The sequence below is a fragment of the Cucurbita pepo genome, chromosome LG04 (genome assembly GCF_002806865.2).
Source record: "Cucurbita pepo subsp. pepo cultivar mu-cu-16 chromosome LG04, ASM280686v2, whole genome shotgun sequence".
NCBI classification, from domain to species: Eukaryota; Viridiplantae; Streptophyta; class Magnoliopsida; order Cucurbitales; family Cucurbitaceae; genus Cucurbita; species Cucurbita pepo.
The window spans coordinates 12,518,533-12,540,259 of NC_036641.1; the positions used below are offsets into that span (position 1 = coordinate 12,518,533).

General features: G+C 40.0%; 6 protein-coding genes across 9 annotated transcripts; 3 read left to right on the forward strand and 3 right to left on the reverse strand.

Annotated features, from left to right (window-relative positions):
* Positions 1-90: 90 nt before the first annotated feature.
* Positions 91-838, forward strand: LOC111792310 (probable calcium-binding protein CML31). The gene has a single exon (XM_023673687.1). It carries the CDS (start codon positions 266-268, stop codon positions 689-691), a length of 426 nt encoding a protein of 141 aa, XP_023529455.1. The 5' UTR covers positions 91-265; the 3' UTR covers positions 692-838.
* Positions 839-4,705: 3,867 nt separating this feature from the next.
* On the forward strand, positions 4,706-7,687 carry LOC111793723 (SWI/SNF complex component SNF12 homolog). Of its 2 annotated transcripts, none has more exons than XM_023675739.1 (3): positions 4,706-4,801; positions 4,924-6,887; positions 7,308-7,687. In XM_023675739.1, exons 2-3 carry the CDS (start codon positions 5,269-5,271, stop codon positions 7,375-7,377), a joined length of 1,689 nt encoding a protein of 562 aa, XP_023531507.1. In that variant the 5' UTR covers positions 4,706-4,801; positions 4,924-5,268; the 3' UTR covers positions 7,378-7,687. The 2 variants fall into 2 exon arrangements, with proteins under 2 accessions (XP_023531507.1, XP_023531508.1); XM_023675740.1 differs by having other exon boundaries at positions 4,988-6,887.
* A 913-nt stretch (positions 7,688-8,600) lies between these two features.
* On the reverse strand, positions 8,601-10,203 carry LOC111793378 (cytochrome P450 94B3-like). The gene is made up of 2 exons (XM_023675221.1): positions 9,643-10,203; positions 8,601-9,553 (listed from the first exon to the last, which is right to left on the reverse strand). Exons 1-2 carry the CDS (start codon positions 10,201-10,203, stop codon positions 8,627-8,629), a joined length of 1,488 nt encoding a protein of 495 aa, XP_023530989.1. The 3' UTR covers positions 8,601-8,626.
* A 1,548-nt stretch (positions 10,204-11,751) lies between these two features.
* On the reverse strand, positions 11,752-15,098 carry LOC111792623. Its single transcript, XM_023674147.1, has 6 exons — positions 14,912-15,098; positions 14,103-14,148; positions 13,304-13,418; positions 12,972-13,033; positions 12,110-12,213; positions 11,752-11,966 (listed from the first exon to the last, which is right to left on the reverse strand). The coding sequence occupies exons 1-6, from the start codon at positions 15,011-15,013 to the stop codon at positions 11,928-11,930; spliced, it is 468 nt and encodes a 155-aa protein (XP_023529915.1). The 5' UTR covers positions 15,014-15,098; the 3' UTR covers positions 11,752-11,927.
* A 937-nt stretch (positions 15,099-16,035) lies between these two features.
* Positions 16,036-18,586, forward strand: LOC111792621 (SNF1-related protein kinase regulatory subunit gamma-1-like). Of its 3 annotated transcripts, XM_023674144.1 has the most exons (7): positions 16,097-16,277; positions 16,389-16,422; positions 16,511-16,683; positions 16,953-17,123; positions 17,254-17,529; positions 17,638-17,801; positions 18,018-18,586. In XM_023674144.1, the coding sequence occupies exons 1-7, from the start codon at positions 16,221-16,223 to the stop codon at positions 18,313-18,315; spliced, it is 1,173 nt and encodes a 390-aa protein (XP_023529912.1). In that variant the 5' UTR covers positions 16,097-16,220; the 3' UTR covers positions 18,316-18,586. The 3 variants fall into 3 exon arrangements, with proteins under 3 accessions (XP_023529914.1, XP_023529912.1, XP_023529913.1); XM_023674146.1 differs by lacking the exon at positions 16,389-16,422 and having other exon boundaries at positions 16,036-16,277; XM_023674145.1 differs by having other exon boundaries at positions 16,184-16,436.
* A 411-nt stretch (positions 18,587-18,997) lies between these two features.
* Positions 18,998-21,446, reverse strand: LOC111792620 (exocyst complex component EXO70B1-like). The gene has a single exon (XM_023674143.1). It carries the CDS (start codon positions 21,101-21,103, stop codon positions 19,154-19,156), a length of 1,950 nt encoding a protein of 649 aa, XP_023529911.1. The 5' UTR covers positions 21,104-21,446; the 3' UTR covers positions 18,998-19,153.
* Positions 21,447-21,727: the final 281 nt, after the last annotated feature.

Consider the following 21,727-nt stretch of genomic DNA (forward strand, 5'->3'; position numbering starts at 1 on the left):
AGAAAATGAGCGTTTAGTACGTGGCAGTTGACCGTTATTTTAAAATAAAATATGAATAGATTCCTTACCCATTTTCATTCCTTGGCGGTCTTCTTTCTTTATTTCCTTTTTCCTTCCCCGTTGGAATCAACTTTTTTTTCTCCCTTCCTTCCTCGTTGCTTCCAAACCGCCACTCCCCAACCCTACAAATTCCCAATTCCTACCGAAATCCAATACTCAGAAAATTCACACAATTCTTTTCCAAGTATTTGAATCTCGATTTGAAATGGAGATCACCAGTGCCGCACACTACGACCACGTCTTGCGTTACTTCGATGAAGATGGCGACGGCAAAATCTCGCCGTCGGAGCTGAGGAATCGTCTCGGATTGATAGGCGGAGAGCTTCTGCCGGCGGAGGCAGAGGCGGCGGTGGAATCGCTCGACTCCGACGGCGACGGACTGCTCTGCGTCGGTGATATCGAGCGGCTACTGGACGTGGGGGAGGAAGAGAAATTGAAGGACTTGAGAGAGGCTTTTGGATTGTACGATGCTGAAGGCTGCGGGTTCATAACTCCGAAGAGCTTGAAGAGAATGCTTAAAAAATTGGGGGAAACGAAATCCACGGCGGAGTGTAAAGTGATGATTCGCCGCTTCGATTTGAACGGTGACGGTCTGATTAGCTTTGAGGAGTTTCAGATCATGATGGCCTGACTGACATGTACATAATTTCGTTCACATATTCTTTTATATCCCTTAGCTGTTTGGACATTGATTCTTTTATTCGTTCATTTCTTGAATGGGGCATTTCCTGTTCATATACACACATTTTATTTATATGAGTAACATAATTTTTCTTTATGCAATGAGTTATGAATAATCTTATAATATCTATCGTTTATAGTTTCATGTCATAAGAACCCAACATTGTTCACACCATGGCCCTATAATATGAAATAGGCTTCACAGTTATATAAAAAGATAATTGATATCTCAATTATACCATTTAGACGGCTACCAATTTTAGTATGAGATTGAAATGAACACCGGAAGTTGGGGACATCAAAGGCTCGTCATCGCTTTGAGCGTCTTCGAATTCAGTTTTCCAAGTTCGATCGATTCTATGCCTCTCGTCTTATTCGTCTGGATTGGTTGCTTAAAAGGATTTTGACCATGGAGATTCCACGCTTACCCTGCAAAGTGAAAGGGGGGAAGTGGAGTTAAATGATAGGGAAATTGAAAAAAGCGATCCCAAGACAATTTCATAGACTCTTGAAGAAGAAACGTTTGATGAAGATGTTATGATATGCTATGCATCAGATTTTTCAGATGACGAGATTTGTAGTCATGCTAAAAATGACTTTAAAATACATTCATGTCCACTCTCTAATTGAACCTTAATCTTGTAGCAAAATACCATGTAATCTTTGTTGGTAGGCTATCTCAAGGGAAGTATAAAGTTGTTTAGTTTATTCGAGTTTCTTGTAGATTTCTAAACTTCATATCTTGAGTTCTCTAGTTCTTGCCCTATCGGGATGTTTATTGATTAACTAAATCTGACTTGTAGTTCTTCATGGTCTAGCCCAATCGAAACTCAACTCATGTTCACTTAAGCTAGAGTTCATGCAATTTCTTGTGGTTAACCCAATCGAGGCCTCTTCTAATCGTGATGTGCTCTACTCATTTGATCACATCGACCCATTGGGATTCAACACAAGATCCTAGCCCACATGTTATAATCTGAGTCGTCAACTCATTCTAGAATTTGAAGTTACAATGTTCATGTGACAACCTAACCTAAACAATGTTCATGTGACTGCAAGTAACCGTTCTTCTAAAAAGATTAAATAGGGAATTAAGATGAGATTTTATAAATAATGATAACTCATTTTACTCGGACTTTTTATTTATTTTACTCTTAAAAGGCCAAAAGTTTCATTTTCGAGGCAATATAAAATCATGTATGTCGTCTACAAAGAAAACTTGAAAAATATGGTAAAAAGAGCCTTTGTGTTTTCTTTTAACCAATGACTAAGTTTCTTTACAATTCTATGTAGTTAAGAATCATTCAAGGAATGATTCGAATCTCAAACAAGTGTTCTTAGTTTGAGATATTTGATTAACGAGATAATTCGGATCTTACTTTTCCTTGCCGTGATTCTTTAGCATGAGTAAAATATTAAAAAATAAGAATGAACAGAAGGGGAGGCATGCATGATTCTGTCTCGTGGATGTAGGCAAGTCATTTGAGAACAGATAGTATGATCTTATGTGCCACACTACAAGCACACCACTTACTATCTATTTTTGTCACGCTTACCTTTATATCTCCTTTTCTTGGTGGGCACCTCCTCTTCCTTTCAGATTGTGTAAGTTCTGCCGCTTCTTTGACATCACCTTTGCCAGCAAAAACATCCTCTGGAGCAAGCATTGACGCAGCCAACAGGAGCAATCTAACCACAGAACACGAGTCAATTTAGCTCGTGCAGTCGGCTTCATATACATACGAGATAAGTAGAAGAACAATTACCTCTTCCATTGCCGGAGTAGGGACATCCACTGATATACACATATCCTCTATGACCTTTACGAGTATACAATTAACATTTAGATGAGCAAACGGCTAGAAAGATGGTCATCGGAAAGTCCGAAATAGAAAGTCTAAATATGACAATATCTGTTAATGATGGGTTTGGACAGTTAGAAATGGGAGGATTGTGAGATCCCACATCGATTAGAGAGGAAAACGAAGCACCGAAAAGAGGACAATATTTGCTAGTGGTGGCGTGAGTTGTTACAGCATCCTACTAGGTGTGCAAAATTTCATGAAAAGTATGTTAGCCTGATTTGAGGTTTGTGTTTCTATTTGAGATTGAAGCTTCTTAAATTTAGAAGTAGAGGAAGTTATGCACCTGTTCTTCATGAGCTTCAATGTCTTGTTCTTCATGAGCTTCAATGTCTTCTTCTTCATGAGAGTTCCTGACTCTAACCCATAAGTTGAAAGCCAATAAAATAGACCATCCTTAAGTTTGAGAAAGTGAAGTGGTTCAAGACCAGGTTCAGTAGAGTAGGAAGAACCACTAGCTCCACCTCCATTGAACTCCGTTTCAACATTAAAAAGAGATCCTCCATTCAACAATGTATCATGATAAAATGAAATAATTCAATTAACTGCAACAAATTTCAGACCACTTTACACATCTTGAAACTAGAGATATGAACGACAAGAACTGATAAAACAACAAAAGCCATACCTGAAAGTGGCACGGTGATCAGATCCCTTGGCCTTGCACGCTGGTACACATCACAAACACATAAAAGGAGATACAATTTGATGACAAATAATAAGACAATTCTTCCATCGGTAGCTGTGAATTCGGAATGGTGTCAAATCATTCCAGTTGTGATTTGAAATCTTTATTGTTTTTGAAAAAAATAAAACCTCGAACTCCTACACTCGCTCATGTGTTCATATGCAAATGCCTCTCCCTATGCGACGTCATAGCCATTGATGGTTTCTTCTATATTCAAGAAGACTCAATGCCATTCAATCAAGGTTAATTTTTCATAAACTAAAAAGTAAAGGACCTTGAAAATTTAAAAAAAAAAGTGGCGGAGAGGTTCAAGCCTGTGTTTCTGAGAAGCAAAAAGAAGAACAAGAAGAAGAAGTAAGACTAACCGGCGTTGTTGATCTTGATCTTCCAGCAAGAACACTAAACCCTATCGAGGGGTTCAAGCCTTCAAGGATTTGTGGTTTACCAAAAAAAACACCTTCACTATTATGGTTGGGTGGGCTTTTTCTATGGCCTTCTACGGTCCGTCAATATCGGTCCGGTTTTCCATTTTTAAAGAGTCCGGTTGGATTAAATAAGGAAGTGGATGTTTTTGTTGGGAATAAGAAATAATTTTGTGGTATACAGAACGGTTTGGTTTGGTTTTTTATTAAAACAAAACCAAATTGATTCCCCCATCTCCGAGAACCTAATTTTAAAATAACCGAATCAAACTGGCCGGTTCGGTTTGTTGAGTTCACAGGTTCGATCGATTTTTTTTTTCATCCCTGGTTCCAAGCCTTNGTCATAGCCATTGATGGTTTCTTCTATATTCAAGAAGACTCAATGCCATTCAATCAAGGTTAATTTTTCATAAACTAAAAAGTAAAGGACCTTGAAAATTTAAAAAAAAAAGTGGCGGAGAGGTTCAAGCCTGTGTTTCTGAGAAGCAAAAAGAAGAACAAGAAGAAGAAGTAAGACTAACCGGCGTTGTTGATCTTGATCTTCCAGCAAGAACACTAAACCCTATCGAGGGGTTCAAGCCTTCAAGGATTTGTGGTTTACCAAAAAAAACACCTTCACTATTATGGTTGGGTGGGCTTTTTCTATGGCCTTCTACGGTCCGTCAATATCGGTCCGGTTTTCCATTTTTAAAGAGTCCGGTTGGATTAAATAAGGAAGTGGATGTTTTTGTTGGGAATAAGAAATAATTTTGTGGTATACAGAACGGTTTGGTTTGGTTTTTTATTAAAACAAAACCAAATTGATTCCCCCATCTCCGAGAACCTAATTTTAAAATAACCGAATCAAACTGGCCGGTTCGGTTTGTTGAGTTCACAGGTTCGATCGATTTTTTTTTTCATCCCTGGTTCCAAGCCTTTGCACGCATTCAAAGATTAGGGGTATTTACGTAACTTCGTTCGCATCGAATAGATCCGTCGTAGATTTAATGGCGGAATGAAGAGAGTTGGAAAGGAGAGGACCTCCTCATTGCCGGATTCACAGCACGGACAGAGAAATCAGTTAGCAAAAGCAACGGGAGAAACTACCGGTTAGAATTTTTTTTCAGGTCTTCGTTTTCCTATGTAATTTCTCATCTGTTTATGCTAAATGTTGCTTTAAATTTCTCAAAAACGGTTTCGGAAGAAATTGATACTTCAAATCCTTCTGTAGCATACTAGTTCTAGGAGTTCATACTAGCTCATTATCCGTGATTGAAGTCCGCTTCGAAATTTAGGACTTGAAATTCTTGAACGGGAAAGTGGGGGACGAAGCACTATAGATTTCATCCGAGTGTTTTCGTGGTTTTGGATTCGTTGAATTTTTTGCTGCTGTAAATAGTCAGGCGAGTTTGAATTTCTTGTGAGGAGATTTTCTCTTCGAGTGCTGTCTCAATGAGTTTAATTTCTGGGTGGTGAATTTGAGTTCGAGACTCTGTTGCTGGGTCGTGGTTTTGAATGGAGTAATTTGATCCACATACCCCCACACACTCAAGGATTTTGGCTGTATCAGTTAGCGATGTCTGTGAATAACAACAACAATGCTAATAGTAACAGTGTGGTGAGGAATATTGGGGGAACTATGCCGGTGAATAACAGCCCTAGTAGTAACAATTTGGGGAGGAATATTGGGGCAGCCTCGCATTTTGGGAATTCAGGCATGGTTCAGCAAGCAAGGCCAATGAATCATCATTCTCAGTCACAGTCTCAAATGCACGGCGGGACGCATTTTTCAGGTCATTTTCAGTTATCCGAGCCACAGTCGCGTATAATGTCTCAGGTACAGTATACGCAGGCTCATGCACAGGCACAAGCTCAATCTGCTCATGCACAGTTTCAAGCTCGTACTCAACCCGTTCAGCTGCATAGTGCTAAGGCTAGTAATGTTACTATAACACCCTCTGTGTCAACACCTGGGACAGGGAGTTCTAAGAGGCCTACTCAGAAGCCACCTTCTAGGCCTCCAGGATCTTCTAACAGTAGCGCTAGTTCACCTTTTAAAACCATGGAGTTAACTCCAGCTGCTAGAAGAAAGAAGGCTAAGCTTCCTGAGAAACAAATACCCGATAAAGTTGCTGCTCTTCTGCCAGAATCTGCCATCTATACCCGACTGCTCGAAGTTGAGGGTCGGATAGATGCTGCTCTGGCAAGAAAGAAAAATGATATTCAAGAGTCTTTAAAGAATCCTTCGCGCATTCAGAAGACCCTACGGATCTATGTCTTCAATACGTTTGAAAATCAGAATCATAATAGTTCTGATCAGAAGAATGTAGAATCCCCTTCTTGGTCGCTTAAGATAACTGGGAGGATCTTGGAAGATGGAAAAGATCCCGCTATAGCTGGAGACATGCAGAATTATGATTCTACTTACCCAAAATTTTCATCTTTCTTCAAGAAAATCACTATATACTTAGACCAGAGCCTTTATCCAGATAACCACATAATTTTATGGGAGAGTTCTCGTTCTCCTGTTCTGCAAGAGGGATTTGAAGTGAAGAGAAAAGGAGATAAAGAATTTACTGCAGTGATAAGATTGGACATGAATTACATGCCTGAAAAATATCGTCTTTCACCTGCTTTATCAGATGTGCTTGGACTCGAAACAGACACCCGCTCAAGAATTATGGCTGCACTATGGCATTATGTGAAAGCTAACAAGTTGCAGAATTCAAATGATCCTTCTTTCTTCACATGTGATCCAGGTCTACGAAAAGTGTTTGGTGACGAGAAGGTCAAGTTTTCTATGGTATCTCAGAAGATATCGCAACATTTAATTCCTCCACCACCTATAAACTTACAGCATAGAGTTAAGATTTCGGGAAATTCTCCTGTTGGAACTACATGTTATGATGTCGTGGTGGATGTACCGTTTCCAATAGAAAAGCAAATGTCAGCATTCTTGGCAAACCTGGAGAAGCATAAAGATATAGATTCATGTGATGAATTGATTACTACTGCAGTAAAGAAGATTCAAGAGCACTATCAAAGGCGAGCTTTCTTTCTTGGCTTCAGTCAGTCTCCAGCAGAGTTTATCAATACGTTGATATCTTCTCAAACTAAGGATTTAAGGATCGTTGCTGGTGATGCTAGCCGTCTTGCAGAGAAAGAACGACACTCTAATTTTTACAGTCAATCCTGGTGAGCATAAGTTGTTTCTTGTTTCTACCCTCCTTTCTTGTTTGTTTACTCATATATCTACTTAGAGATCATGCATTGAAATCATGTGATGGATGTTTTTATCCCAAATCAGTTCTACATCATTGTGGAACATCAATATTCTAAAATGTTAGTGATTTTGGCAATGTTTATCAAAATTATGGTGCTTTTTAATTACTGCCAGTGGCAACAATGGCCACTTGATGAATGCTATTTGTGTCTTTTTTTGGTATTCTATTTTCTTTTCGTCTACTGGCTAGAGTGACCCGCTGGACTGGATGCCATTTATGTCATGCTCATCAAATTACTGCATAATGGAGTAATATGCACAGATATCTCACATGACAAACTTTTTTAAATGATTGTTTTAATTAGTCGACGAAAATGTGTGTGTTGCATCAGGTTGGAGGATGCTGTGTTTCGGTACCTGAACCGCAAACCTGCTGGAAGTGATGTTCCTGGAAGCGCTTAAAGATCCAAACATTGAATTCGGTGACATCTGTTCTTATATATATCGCCTTTATTACTTTAGGGGACTGAGAATCTGCAAAACAAATATAGGAATTCTGTATTTGAATACATGGGTAGTTCTTGATTGGGTAACTAAAGTTGCAGGGAAAAGTCGTCTTAATTTGACTGCAACTTAGAAATTTCATTTCCATTTTGTACCATTTTTCAGGTAGATGTTAGAATCACAGATGGTTTTGCTTGTCTCAAACTACTTACATTCCAATCTCTGCTTGGTTCTGAATTTGCTTTATACAGAAAACCAACTTAGGCAACTATGTACCCTGTTGTTTTTTTTTTTTTTTTTCCTCATGGCCTCTGTTATAGCTATGAACTGATATGTCTACTTCAGATTTTGGAATATGTATCGTGGATATTCTAGGGAGTTTCATATGGCTGTAGACAGAGGAGTTATTGTTAAAATCTGATATTTACCCAACTTTTAGAGCTTGTTCTGACGTTTCATCCATTCCAGAAGGGCGCCCTCTCATAGCTTGTTCTGATGATGCATACCAAACCTTATGAACCAACAGGTTACTGTCATTGAACTCATTGCTTTGTGGCTTTCTCTGCATGAAAATTCATATCGTGTCTTGTCTTGGTGAAGCTGTACATAATATCTACGAGTGTATTGTCGGTAATTAGGACATAATTAAAGTTATCTGTAGGATTAGTGGCGCTGTCTTTCTTGTGAAATTAGTTTAGTTAGTGCGTTCATATCTAAAACCGTGATTGAACCCGTATTAGACACTTGTTAAATCATAGCAAAAGCTTCGATAGACGTAAACGTGTCCGTTTCGGATTTGACGTTACTTTTTTTAATATTCTTTATATATAAATTATGTATATTTTAATAAACGTGTATGTATAAAAATGACGTGTCTATGTTGATATTGTTTTATATCCTTATCTTGCATTAAAAATTAAGAAAAAAAAAGAAAAAAAAAAAGATGTGGGAGTTAAAAAAAGGTCAAAGTTGACGGTATAAAGAAAGATTCTGGTGTGTTGTTGGTTAGCAAAGAATGAAGTAAACGTGCGCTTAAATGGAAAATGAAATTGGAATTTGGAACATATAGATAACATTAAAGTGCTTTATAGCGACGTACATTTTTCATTTATACATTTAATCATTATATTTTTTTTTAATTAAATGTTGGCTTTGCGGCGCTATGATTCATCAATTATTTCCAACTCAAAACAACACACCAAATGCTTCACTTTTGTCCTCTTCTTTCTCTAACATAAACCTGTAATCCACCTGCCATGTGAGCTGTCAACAACGGCACAAAAACCGGTTCACTTTCACTCACCGCTCTAAACTCAAACCGCTTCAAAACCGTGGCTACCACGTATTTCATCTGAATGAACGCCATTTCCTTTCCCAAGCACATTCTCGGTCCGCCTTGGAACACCGGGAACTTAAACGGACTCACCGCTTTCACCTCCCCCTTTTCAAACCACCGTTCCGGTTTGAACTCCTCCCGCTCCGGACCCCACAGCTCCTCCATCCGCCCCATTCCGTACGGAAAATACGTCACTCTGTCCCCTTTCCTCACCGGAGTTCCATCCGGCAGAATGTCCGCCGCCGCTGCGTGCTTTGAATCCCAAGCCACCGGTGGGTAAAGCCGCATGGACTCACACAAACACGCCTTCAAATACTTCATGCCCTTTAATTCTTCGTAGCCGTAACCCAACGACGCCGTTTGGTAATTGTTGGTCAAGGAAGCCACTTCGTCCATAAGGGTCTGTTCCACTTTGGGATGCTTTGTCAGCAACCAGAAGAGCCACGTCATGGCGGCGGAAGTGGTGTCACGGCCAGCCATTATGAAGCTGACGACCATGTCTCGGACGACTTCCTCGCCGTGGCCGGCGGATAACAGCCGAGATAACAAATCGCTGTCTTTATTGTTGTCGAGATTTTTGTTGCGAATGATGTGGGAGACCCATGAGTGGACCATTTGGACGGCTTCTTTGAGCCGCTTCTCGGAGCCGATGTTGAACAGCCGCTTGGCCTTCCACGCCAGAGAGAGTGGCGCTATTGCCCGCTTGGCGCTGATCCCCGTAGCCATATCGAATGCATTTACTATTGCTGGAACTGGGCGCGACAGGTCCAAACATTGCTCCTCAGTTCCTAAAGTCATCTGGAAAACAAACACAATGACGTCATTAATCAACATATCCAAAAACATTAATTAGTGATTAATTAACACGAAGGGTAATTTCGACAAACCTTACAAATGGTGTCAAAAGCGAGTCTACCAAGAACATCTTGCAAATCCAAGACGGCGTTAGTCCGGGCAGCGTTCCGGAGCAACGGAATCAAACGGAGATGAACTTCATCTTCAAGCGTCTTAACCACAAATTCCCTTAAAGACTTAGCAGAAAATTCATGGCTAGCGAGCTTGCGCTGGGTGGACCACAACTCGCCGTCGACGTTGAAAATGCCGCAGCCGAGGAGATCGCCGAGTACATCAGTGAAGGGCTTTCCTTTAGGGTAATTAAGAAAATTAGTCTTGAGCATGTACTCGACGTTGGCTGGGTTGGCCGTGACGACGGTCCGCCTGGAACCGAGGCGGTGCACCACAATGGTCAAGGACGGAGAGTTGGAAAGCAGGTGGGTGTACCAGGAGAGAAGGCGGCGCCGGTTTTTGAAGAAGGAGATGAAGCAGCCGATGAAAGGGTAAGAGGGAGGGGAAGAGCGGTTAGTAGAAAAGCGGTGGAATTTATAAATGAAAACATAAATAAGAAAGAAAGCCGAGAGAGAGAGGGAAAGAAGAAGGAAGTCTTGCATGGTCCTTCAATATGGAGAGAACCTTTTAATTTTTAATTTTCTTTTTTTCTTTTTTTTTTTTTTTTGGTCTGTGGATTGGGGAAGAAATGAATATTTATAGGGTGGGGGGGAATGCGATGTGAGCTGTAAAAGGAAGAGCACGTGGGAAATTGCCAACCCTTCAACAAGAGTTACACGTGGCTACTTACTTTTCTTTTTTTCTTTTTTTTTTTAATAAAAATCTACGTATTAGTTAAATAAATATGAGATTAGTAATCATTTTTTGGAAGGAAAATATGTGAATAATCGTGTTGATTGCGATAGAGAAAAGAAAGAGAATAATTAAAAAAAAAAAGAAAAAAAAAAGGAGTAGCTAAATGACACGTGTGAAATGTGATATGAGTGTAGAAGAGATTACTGACAATATGGTAGACTATGCCGGGCTAGAGAGACGTAATAATTTATAAGGCTTGAGGTGGGTAATGGAGCCAAATTTATGGCAACTGTCACAAAGCACAATCAATTAATTTTTAATTACATCTATGTGTAATTATTTCATTTTTAATTATTTTTTTTTTTTAAAAAAAATGTATAGAATTGGAAGGCATAGTATGTGAGCAGAAAATGAAGAATGTGAAGAGAGACGGTTATGCATGGAATGGAAGCATAGGGCTTTTCCAAATTTGTGAACATCTCTCGAACCCGAACCCGAACCCGAACCCACAGTGTCGTTAGGTAATGTTTGGTTGAACAGGACGTGTAGTCGGCCTGTTGGCGCCGCAAAACAAAAAAGTGGGATGGACTAATGGAGCACATGAGAGAGAAAAGTGGGAGAATGCAACGCCGTCGTTTTGGAAGAGAGAGAGAGAGAATGGTTTCTGTGGCCAATGATATTTCAGGTTTTAACCTATCTCACCGTCCAAAACTGGAGGCCCCAATGGCCGCAGCCGCTTTAGTTTCGTATGATTTATTGGGGAACTCTGGACGACATGTCGACGACGACTGGTGGTGACGGTGGTCATCTAGTTGATCAATCAAGTCAACTTTTTTTGTTGCCAATCATGCTCTCACTGTTGGTTGGAAACCGACGTGAGGTTTGTATTTTAATTTGTACGCACTGTATTCAGTCCGGCGGTTGTTGGTATTGGTGGTACTACTTCAAAATTTTTACTCTCTCTCTCGCGCGCACGCATGTCGACAACCATTTGATCATAACATTGGAGTTCTTGATTCGCTCCTTCGAAACCACACATATATACATGTATAACTTCCTATTTTCTTTCCTATTCATAAAGGTGCAATAAAACAGCTCTTTAATCTAAAATTTAAAATCATAGCTGGGACCAAATTTATGATTTAATCTAAAATTTGATCATTAAGTTGAAAAATATGATTCAGAAGGATCAATTTTCTATGTCATAAGCTTTACTGGAAATTAGAGTAAACAAAAATACACGCTCTTACTTTATCTCTATATTTTAACTATCAATGTTTTGATCTTTTCCTTTATAGCTTCGTTCTGATTTCTCTGGTTGTACTGTTTCATTCACGATTTTTTTTGTTGATTGNAAAATGAATGAATGCAGATATTCATGACTAATTTCTCAAGAACCATCATCAGTTCAACTTCAACTCTACCCTACTCCTATTTAAATGTTGAGGAAACAGTCATCCTTAACTTTCTCTCTCGGGTTGCTTTCCTTGCTGCTCATGTTGTTCATGTGCTCCTCTCCCATAGTGGTCGTCTAACCATCAGCGCTTCGAAGGCGGGCAATTAATTCATCCTGCACCAAGTCGATCGAAAAATATGAAAAGGATAATCCACAGAGAAAGCAGTGGCATTCATCTCAATCCTCAAACACACAACGATCAATAAAGACTTATTCAGCTACTCTACTTCACATTGATTGCAATATAATATACTTGCCTTCTTTCCTTTCAGCGAAAGGCCTCTGGCCTTGAGAAGCGCACGCAGCCTCTCTACAGTCAAATTCTGGAAATCCTTACTCGGTGTTTCACTGTTGGATGCTCCTGGATGCATTATTACAGCCACCATAATCATCAGATTTGGAACACAATTCTAATGAAACTATAAACTGATTATTGAAAGAAAAAAAGGTAAAAAGGTAAAAAGGTAAAAAGGTAAAAAGGTAAAAAGGTAAAAAGGTAAAAAGGTAAAACGCATCCTCCCCTGACTGGTCCTTTCTGTTTCAATTTTCAGATATATCCTAATAACTAATTGAACTGCTGACATATTTCTAGACGTTAAACACCAAAGTATGAAATGCAAAGTATGAAATGCAGGGTTCTTTAAGGGTTGGGGCCTTTTAAAATGTAGAACAACCACAATGTATAATATGCATTGATTTATTGTTTTTTGCATATAATAGATAGTGGTCGTTCACTTGTTCTTCATATTAAAGAGAAAGGGCACCACCCCGCTAGGAGATACTTTTTTGTTCCTTCACTCTTGAGGGGTCAGCACATTGGTCACATAATTTTCCTCTATAAAATACTAAGAAAAATAATTGGATTATACAAGAGAATAATTTTAAAAAACAAAAAGAACAAACAAGAGCACCACAAGAGATTGAAGCTAACAAGAAATGGTGATGCTGATTGAACTTTCATGAATTATGATTAAGACTACATTAATGTCTGTCTGCACAATGCTCAAGGAGAAACGAAGGCAGGATTTAGTTAACTCTTTTGAAGAACATTTGCAATGAGTAACGAGTCAGTCAACATGCCCTAATTACTTTCTGTATACATGATCAACAAGAACTTACCTTTTCCTGAACTTACTTGGGCAGTCCTCTTTGCTCTGCCATCTGAAATTTTTTCACCAGCCCTGGAAAGATAAGGATAGCATAATTAAGACTCAATATTATGTAGATGCTAAAACCGAAGTTATATGCTATATGGTACGTGCACCATGTGTTAAGAAATGAAAATGATATATTTTATGAGCAATGTGATAACAAACGACAATCCATCGTTAGCTTCATGTGCCACTTAAGAAAATGCAGCAAAATCCGACAGTTTCAACAAAACTTGGCTAACTAGCCACCTTAAAAGACCGGCCTTTTATTTTCTAAGAAAGATAATGACATGATGGTACCTCTTTCGAGAGGATTCGGCTGCAGCTACTCCCTTTCCATCCTTTGAGCTGGAATTTTTAAGCATTAAAGATCGAATAAGTATATTCTGCTGGTTTGTCTTTATTTCTTGGTCCTCTGGATGCAACAAAATGGGTGTAAATATTTATTAGTTTTTGCTGTATTCAAAATACATAACATGACAGAAAGTAAGACATAGTGAGTTAGGAACCACAAATCTCCCATAATGGTATGATATTGTCCACTTTGAGAATAAGCTCTCGTGGCTTTGCTTTGGGCTTCCCCAAAAGGCGTCATACCAATGGAGATGTATTCCTTAAATTATAAACTCATGATCATTTCCTAAATTAGCCAATCTCTCCAAACAATCCTCAACATAGTGGTGAGTGCATCGGTGAATGACAAGTCCAGTTTCTGACGTGTTTCAGCAAGAACTATTCGGTAGGATGATGGATGAATCTCAGATATCATTCCTGATAGCGTGACAGTAATGTCAACAATGACTATTTGTTGGTTTCTCCACATACATTCAAAACACATGAAAATTGCCAAAATCAGCTATCTTAACTGTACAAAACAAACTTCTGGCACCAAAGTTCATAGGGCAACACAAGTACTAGATTCTCCTTTCTTCATCAATTTTCATGTCAATCAAATATCTGGTGAATAACAGTTCTCAAACTGCATAACCTACAATCTTACATGATTAAAGTGTAGCTCCATGGTACACCTACAGTCTTATGTATTTAAACTGTTGCTTTGTAGTAAATAAAATGAACATTCAGAGAAATAAAAGATAACCTGGTGGTGAGGTATCATGAAGGCAGATATAGACTCGCATACTTCCCTGCATGAATATATTTAAAAAAACAAATCCTTTCAATAAGAACAATAACCACAACAAATGCTTGTAAATGACCATCACAAGGCAAAAAACTAGGAAAAGAAAGAACGTAGATTGAATTCTCAAAATTGATAATCCAAAAAATACCTTCATACTACAATGTGGTTATAAATCTTCCAACATAATAACACGCATACATCCTTTAATTCACACTAAAGTGATAACCAACTCAATTACTCAAACATTCGTATTATCCGATCTAACAAAACACATAAATAATAGATGCAAAAGAAGAACGGCATCCTAGCAAAAACCTAGGCAGAAAAATTCAAATTACACCTCTTTGTCACAATTTATATAAGTTTGCATACCTAGAAAGAACAGGTCCTTGATCACTAATAATTTGGAACCTTACGAAATGAGAGTAAAGCAACAGCATCCTTTAAAGCACGAGAGAAGGTTAAAGCATTCTCTTACAACTTAAAAACGTATGATGGACTCAACTCCCTCGTAAACGTGCTAGCAGACTCAAATGCATTATTACAAAGAGCAGTGAATTCAAGTGATTGATTGTGATATTATAATTTCCATGGCTTCAGGCCCTAATGAATTCAAGTGATTGATTGAACTACACATGATCTTTCGCTAAGTGAATTTTTTTCCTAATGTAGACGTGACAATGATGGAAAAATATACAAATTTCAAACAGAGCGAATACGGAAGAGTAAGATTTAAAAGAACAGTGAGATTTGAGAAGAAACATTACAGGATTTGAGGAAGGGACGGAAGACGAAAAGTAGCCACGGGAAGGAAGGTCGCCAAGGAACTTGGAAGCGCCATGAGACGAGGAAGAAGCGGTGGACGCCATGGGCGAGAAACCCTCGCAAAGTAAAAACTAGAAAGACAGCAAGATGGTGAGTGAAATCTGTGTTGAAGGGCGGAAGCAAGAAGCCCACGTCGCTAAATACACGGGAAGCGCGGTAAAATAAATGTTTACGGCCTGTTTCTGTTTCTGTAATCTTGGGTCCGATTTATACCAATTTTACACTCTCTTCACAATAATATATAACTGAGGTAGGTAAGATAAAATATACTACTAACAACTCCCAGTCAAATATATTCATTTAACTAATTATTAAAATATATCTCCAAATATCAATTCTTGTACTTAAAAAAACATATAGTAAAGCATCTAGACAGGATGGATCTTATTTATTTTGAAAAGTTAATCAAGAAGTAAAAGGAAAGACATTTGACTGTTGCAAGGAGTCGACTCAGGAAAATATATGTGAATTAATAATAATTATAATTATTATTATTGATGAGAAAATTTTGTGATTCTTTTTCTCATTCTTGTTTGTGGGCTGGGCCTGCACGAACCCGGCCCAATATGTTCCTAAATACCTACCTATCGGCCCAGTCTACGCACTTGAATATACAAAAGAGATTAGTTAAGAAAAAAAGGAAAAAAGGAAAAACAGAATATTCATAAGAGATGACGAAAATTGAGCACGTGGCCGCCACGGCAGCAGGAGAACAGCCTATGATATGGTGCCACAAAGCAGGACGGAAAGTGCGGTCCAGCGCACGGTAGCATCGCCCACAGCAGTGGTTAGCAGTAAACATAGGGTAAGAAGAAAGAAGGAAGGTGATTTTTTCTTTTTTTAATTCCCAATCCGACAAACCGGATAAGCATTAGCGTTCTGTACGTAAAAGCCGCACATCTCTGTTGACCACTGTACCCCCATTCACCTCAGTCCACCACGTGGCAGTCAAATCCTCCGTATACAAAAGTCCGCCTCTTCAACGGCCAGGATTAAATCAACGCACGGAGTTAAAACTCCGCTGTTGCACAGTGGCATTCCTCACTGAGCGGACTTATTTATGCTTTCCGCCATTGTTCCAATTGGAAAAAGAACAAAGGAAAGTCGAATCATTGAGAGAGAGAGAGAAGAAAATGGTGATGGCGGCAACTAGAGAGGAGAGTCCTAGAAGCCCAGAGGCGAAGGTGGGGATGCAAGTGGAAGATTTATGGGACGTTCAAGAGCCGCAGCTCAGTCCTACTGAGAAGCTTAATGCTTGTTTTGAAAGCATCCCTGTCTCTGCTTTTCCTCCTGCCCCTTTTGATCAAGGCATCCTTCTTATTTTTTTCCTTCCAAATCACTTTTGTATTTTGTTTGCATATTATTTGGGTATTGCTTTCTGATGAATTTATTAGAATTTGGAATTGGTGACGTGGCTAGAACTTTGAAGCTGAGGTGGAGCTCGACAATTTTCGTAGGAAATGGATGGTTGATGTTTTTTTTGGTTTGGAGATTTTGATCTGGATGATTATTGAAGTGTTGTTGTCTGGATTTGTGTTCAGCAATTGAGATAAGATCGGACAGCACTCTAGCTGAAGCTGTTCAAATTTTGGCCCAACATAAGATCCTCAGCGCCCCTGTGGTGGACGTTGATGCACCTGATCATGCTAGTTGGATTGATAGATACATTGGTGTTGTTGAGTTTGCTGGAATTGCTGTTTGGATTCTTCAGCAGGTTAGGATTTTGCCACTGAATCTTTCTTTTCAAACCACATTTTATTTGAATTCATTTATGTTTTGATCATTAAGAATATTTGAATGCTCATGTTTTTGGAATCAAACCATATATTTTTTGTTCATTGCTGCATCCTATCAATGATTTTGAAGCATTGGGATGAAAGACAAGGGATTCCTTGTTCTTTGTGATAATGTGAATGAACTGTGAAACTCTAAAGATTATTGTACACCAACGAGCGATTTTCGACACCATGATTTGTCTTGCAGTCGGAACCTCCATCCCCCAGAAGTCCCAGTGATGGAAGTGCTGTGGCTGCAGCAGCAAGTGGGGTGATATCTCCTGTTGAACAGCAGGTACTGGGCCCGGAATCAGCTGCAGCAACCTCGGGAAGCTTTTTCGAATGCTTAACTTCCTCTGAATTGTACAAGAGCACACAGGTTTGATTTCCTTTTCAAGATTAGATCAGAAACAATTTGAAGAACGGTCTGATCTCGGTGCTTTTCTCACCTTCTAGCTGATGAATGTGGCTTTGTTTGATGTTTCATCAAATCTTCTGAATGTACACAGGTTCGAGACATCTCGGGGTCTTTCCGTTGGGCCCCGTTTCTTGCTTTGCAGACGACGAACTCGTTCTTGACCATGCTCTTACTGTTATCAAAGTACAAAATGAAGAGTGTACCAGTGGTGGACTTGGGGGTGGGAAAGATTGAAAACATCATCTCACAATCTGCTGTTATTCACATGTTAGCAGAATGTGCAGGGCTTCAATGGTTTGAACGTTGGGGAACAAAGACTCTGTCGGAGCTCGGTCTTCCCATGATGTCGCCCGCTTCTATTGTCAAGGTCTAGTTTGGATATTCATAAGAAACTTAGAGAACGTGTTTATTCATTTGAGCAAAATCTGTTTGTTATTTATCTTTCTTTGATGTCGTCCTCCCTCCTTTAACGCAGGTGTACGAGGATGAGCCCGTTCTACAAGCATTCAAACTTATGAGGAAGAAGAGGGTTGGAGGTGTCCCTGTTATTGAAAGGGGTGGAAACAAGGCAATGGGCAATATTAGCTTAAGAGATATCCATTTCTTGCTCACTGCACCAGAAATCTACCACGATTGCAGGTCTTTGACCAATATTTTGATATTGTTCCGCCTTTGTTGATTCGCAGGCAAAGTTTTACATTTTTGGTTAAGAAAAAAATGAAATAGAAACGACTTCGAATCATAAAACTTAGTATCAAATTCACAGTTGTTGTAGTCACCACTTGTATGAAATAGAGTTATCTTGTGCATATGTTTATCATTGATTGACATGGTGATCTTGTTCATGTCTGACAGGTCGATAACGGCGAAAAACTTTCTGACAGCAGTTAGAAGCTACTTAGAGAAGCACGACCAGGTCTCTCCAATGCTGACGAACATGATTACGTGCAAGAAGGACGACACAATAAAGCATCTGATTTTGATGCTCGACTCCAAGAAGATTCACCGCGTGTATGTAGTCAACAGCGATGGTAATCTGCAAGGAGTTATCACTCTTAGAGACATAATCTCGAGGTTAGTCCACGAACCCCACGGCTACTTTGGCGATTTCTTCGATGGTGTTCTGCCATTGCCTCAGGATAGTCGGGTTTGAAAGTGATACGGTATCGAGCACGACGATGTGGTCAATACAAGTCTTTGGCCCTCTTCATTTAGTTTTCTGTTCTGTGTGTTTTCTGTCCTTGATCTTGAGTGGTTTGGTGGATGGATTGAACGTGCATATTGTAATATAGGCAAGTTTACCTGTAATTAGTTCTCTTCTGGGTTTGCCACATTTTGTGTAAATTTTTGTTTGGCATAATCTCCAAGCTTGTTGGGAGTTTGATTTATTATAAATATAGCCACACTTGGCTGTTTTGGGTCCATCTATAACAAGTTTGAATAAAAGTGGAGAAGTCGAATTTGAACGTAAAAATGAGAAGCAAATGAGATATCACGATCAATCAAGGTCAAGAGTAATGGGAGGTACACTGAAAGAAACATGAGGTAATCCAAGGCTGTCATTTAACAATAATTGAGCTGATGCTTCATCTGACCAAATGATTTGCGTTGTTAGCTAGCTGTGTGCAACTGAAAGCACTCACGTGTTCCCTAAACTTAATGGAATGCCAGGAACTCGCCATTTCAAGCAACACAAACAAAGCTATGGCACAAAGTTGTTTGTTTAGATTAGCCTCTATTCAGATTTGACTCTTGCTTCTTCTTTGTAGTAGTACACTGACTAATAGATTTTCAGTAGTGGTGGTTGGGTCGGGGTCGGGGTTGGCGGTCTTAAGTTATGTCCACAATATCACTTGACCTCAAATTATTAAGATACAGAATCTAATGTATACAACATTGGTGATTGTAATATACAGTGTATGAACTTCAATATCATGTGTCTTATAACATTAGGAAAAAAAGGATGAATAATATCTCAGCATGAAAGCGTTTCAAGTACCCTTTCTTCGCAAGTGATGTGAAACAGCAGGTGATCCTTCAAACAAATCCGATAGAGAGTTCTCCAAGTCGTCGGGCGTGTACTTTATGTACTTCCCAGAATGCCTTCCGCTCTCTAATTGATTTCTAAACCTTCCCAAGAAGGAGCGATACGCCGGGATCACCTTCTCCGAAACGGATATTATCAGCTCATCGCGCAGTTGAGCATCCGATACCTTCCAAGACGTCTGAACCCTGCATATCTCCTCAAACCCAGCATTGAAATTCTTGAACTTTTCCTTCAAAGCCGTCTTGGAGGCAGCATTGCTCGTGCTCCCACCAATGCCTTCATCCTTTAAGCAACACAAGACCTTGCTCCAAGAGGCTCTAAGGTAACTCGTTTCATATTGGCGAATTTGGCCGCTATGCCTGCGAAGCCAGTTACTGCCCAGCAGCTGGGCAAGCTCACAATCTTTCACTTTTTTCACTATATACAGTATGTTGTTCATTAGAAATATGAACTGCATCCCAACATCCTCGTAAAGTTTTGATTTATCCACAAGATTGGATTCCAAAGATGATAACAACATCAACAATCTACGAGCTAAAGGCGACGTGCTTTCCAGCTGCAGATCATCGTCATTGTCGTTCACACTGCGTTCCTCGTCTTCCAGAAGAGAGTTCATTGTCTTACTGTAATCAACCAGCAATCTCACATAATTCATTACATATCGAATAAGCGGGTGAATCTCGGCGTTTTGCATCGCTTTCTTCGAATTTTCGCTTTCGATGGCTTTCTCAAACTCTGCAAATGTCCCTGTGGCTGCTTCTCCCAGTCCAGACAACACTTCATGCGCCTCACTAATCAGAAACTCATCGGAAACCATGGCTTCCAAGTCGGGCAAAACACCGGCCAAAGCATCATACATATCTAAGATTCGGAACAGCTTCTCTGGTGACCTCTTCCCAATAGCCACTGCCTCACCGAAATTCAACAGCTGCATTACACACCCTTTGGCTGTTTCGTTAAAGCAAATCTCCTTGGATTCATTGGCGCCATTAAAGATCTGATCACACAGCCTCTTCTCACCGACCAAAATCACCCGGACTGTAACTTTTACGGCCTGAATCCATTTCTTCATCTTATCGTCCAAAAATTTCCAGTCACTTTTCTGAACCTCCTCAATGCTGAGCCGTTCGACGCCAAGAATCGCCAAGCACTCGTCCAAAGCATCGCGACGAACCGTGCTGTAGACTTGAACACATTCCTTTTCGTAGCCGGAACGAATCATACGGTCCGCAATCTCCGATAGATCAACAGCCGCATCAGGATGGATCAAATCAACCCAAGAATCTTCTCCAATTGTCCCACCTCGCTCATGGAATCGCCCCGAACTGCGACTGTCCTCGCTGAAATTCTCGAATTCATCGTCAATTTCACTGTAATTGGACGCAAACGAGAGGTGAACTCTTCGGATCGAGCCGTAGAGCCGCTCGGCGTCGAGAGGGACTGTGCTCTGGATCAGGATATGGCGGAATTCGCTCTCGAGCCGACACATCGCCATTTGGATCGCGTTTTCGGCCCGGTCTACGAACTCAGTCGACTCGGACCCAATTGAGAGGTCTTCTACTAGCCGGAGTATATCATCCACCGCCGATAAATACTCAGCCGCCTCGTCCGGCGAGTCCTCCCAATTAAGCGACCGTCTCGACACATCGAAATTAGGATCCCAACGAAGAAGCACCTTCTCCGCGGCGTCCAACCTGTGGTTCTTGGTTTTCGAGTCGTCACTGTTGATCAAACTACTGATACTGGAAAGTCGATTATCAAAACTGGAGAGTATCAAGAGCATGTCCTCACGAACCTCTTTAGGAGTATTGAGGCTCTTGACGATCTGCTGAGCGGTGGACAAGACACGGTCGTCGACGGCGCTGGCGGCGACATCCGTCTTCGTTGCGGCCATATTTAGAGGGGTTGTGGAGAAGAACGACAAGGGTGTTTCAGTCGGAAAAAGCTATGGGAAAATCACAGGGCATTTGTGAGCCCCAAATTTAACCCCATCACTCTCTGTGTCTTCTGAATTACAGAAGGTTATGAGGAAGAGGGAGGAGGAAAACACATTGGGAGTGTTGGGCGTAGGCGGTGGGAAGTAAGGGCCGTGCAGAGCAAAAGAGTGGGATGGAGTAGACAGAAGAAATGAGAGGGAAATGGGTGAGAAGAGAAAGGGAAGCTAAGCTTTAATGGCGGAAATGGGGAAATAGGGAAATAGGGAAATAGGGAAATAGGGAATTAGGGAATAGGGAGTGAGTGAGATAAATAATAATTAAATACTAAACTGCGGAGTGAGACAAAGCATCTTCCTTTCGGGGTTCTCTTCTTTCCGCTTTCATCGCTTTCCAAATAAAAACGTGCATCTCCTCCATTTTTGTATCTTCTCTCAATTCACGTCAATTCCTTTCCTATTACTATTACCAAATCATTTTTTTAAAAAAAATATATATATATTATTTTATTCTGTTAATCTAGATATAATTGTAGTTAAAAAGGCAAGTTTGAATGCATTCCCCAAAGCCTCCACATCCCACCT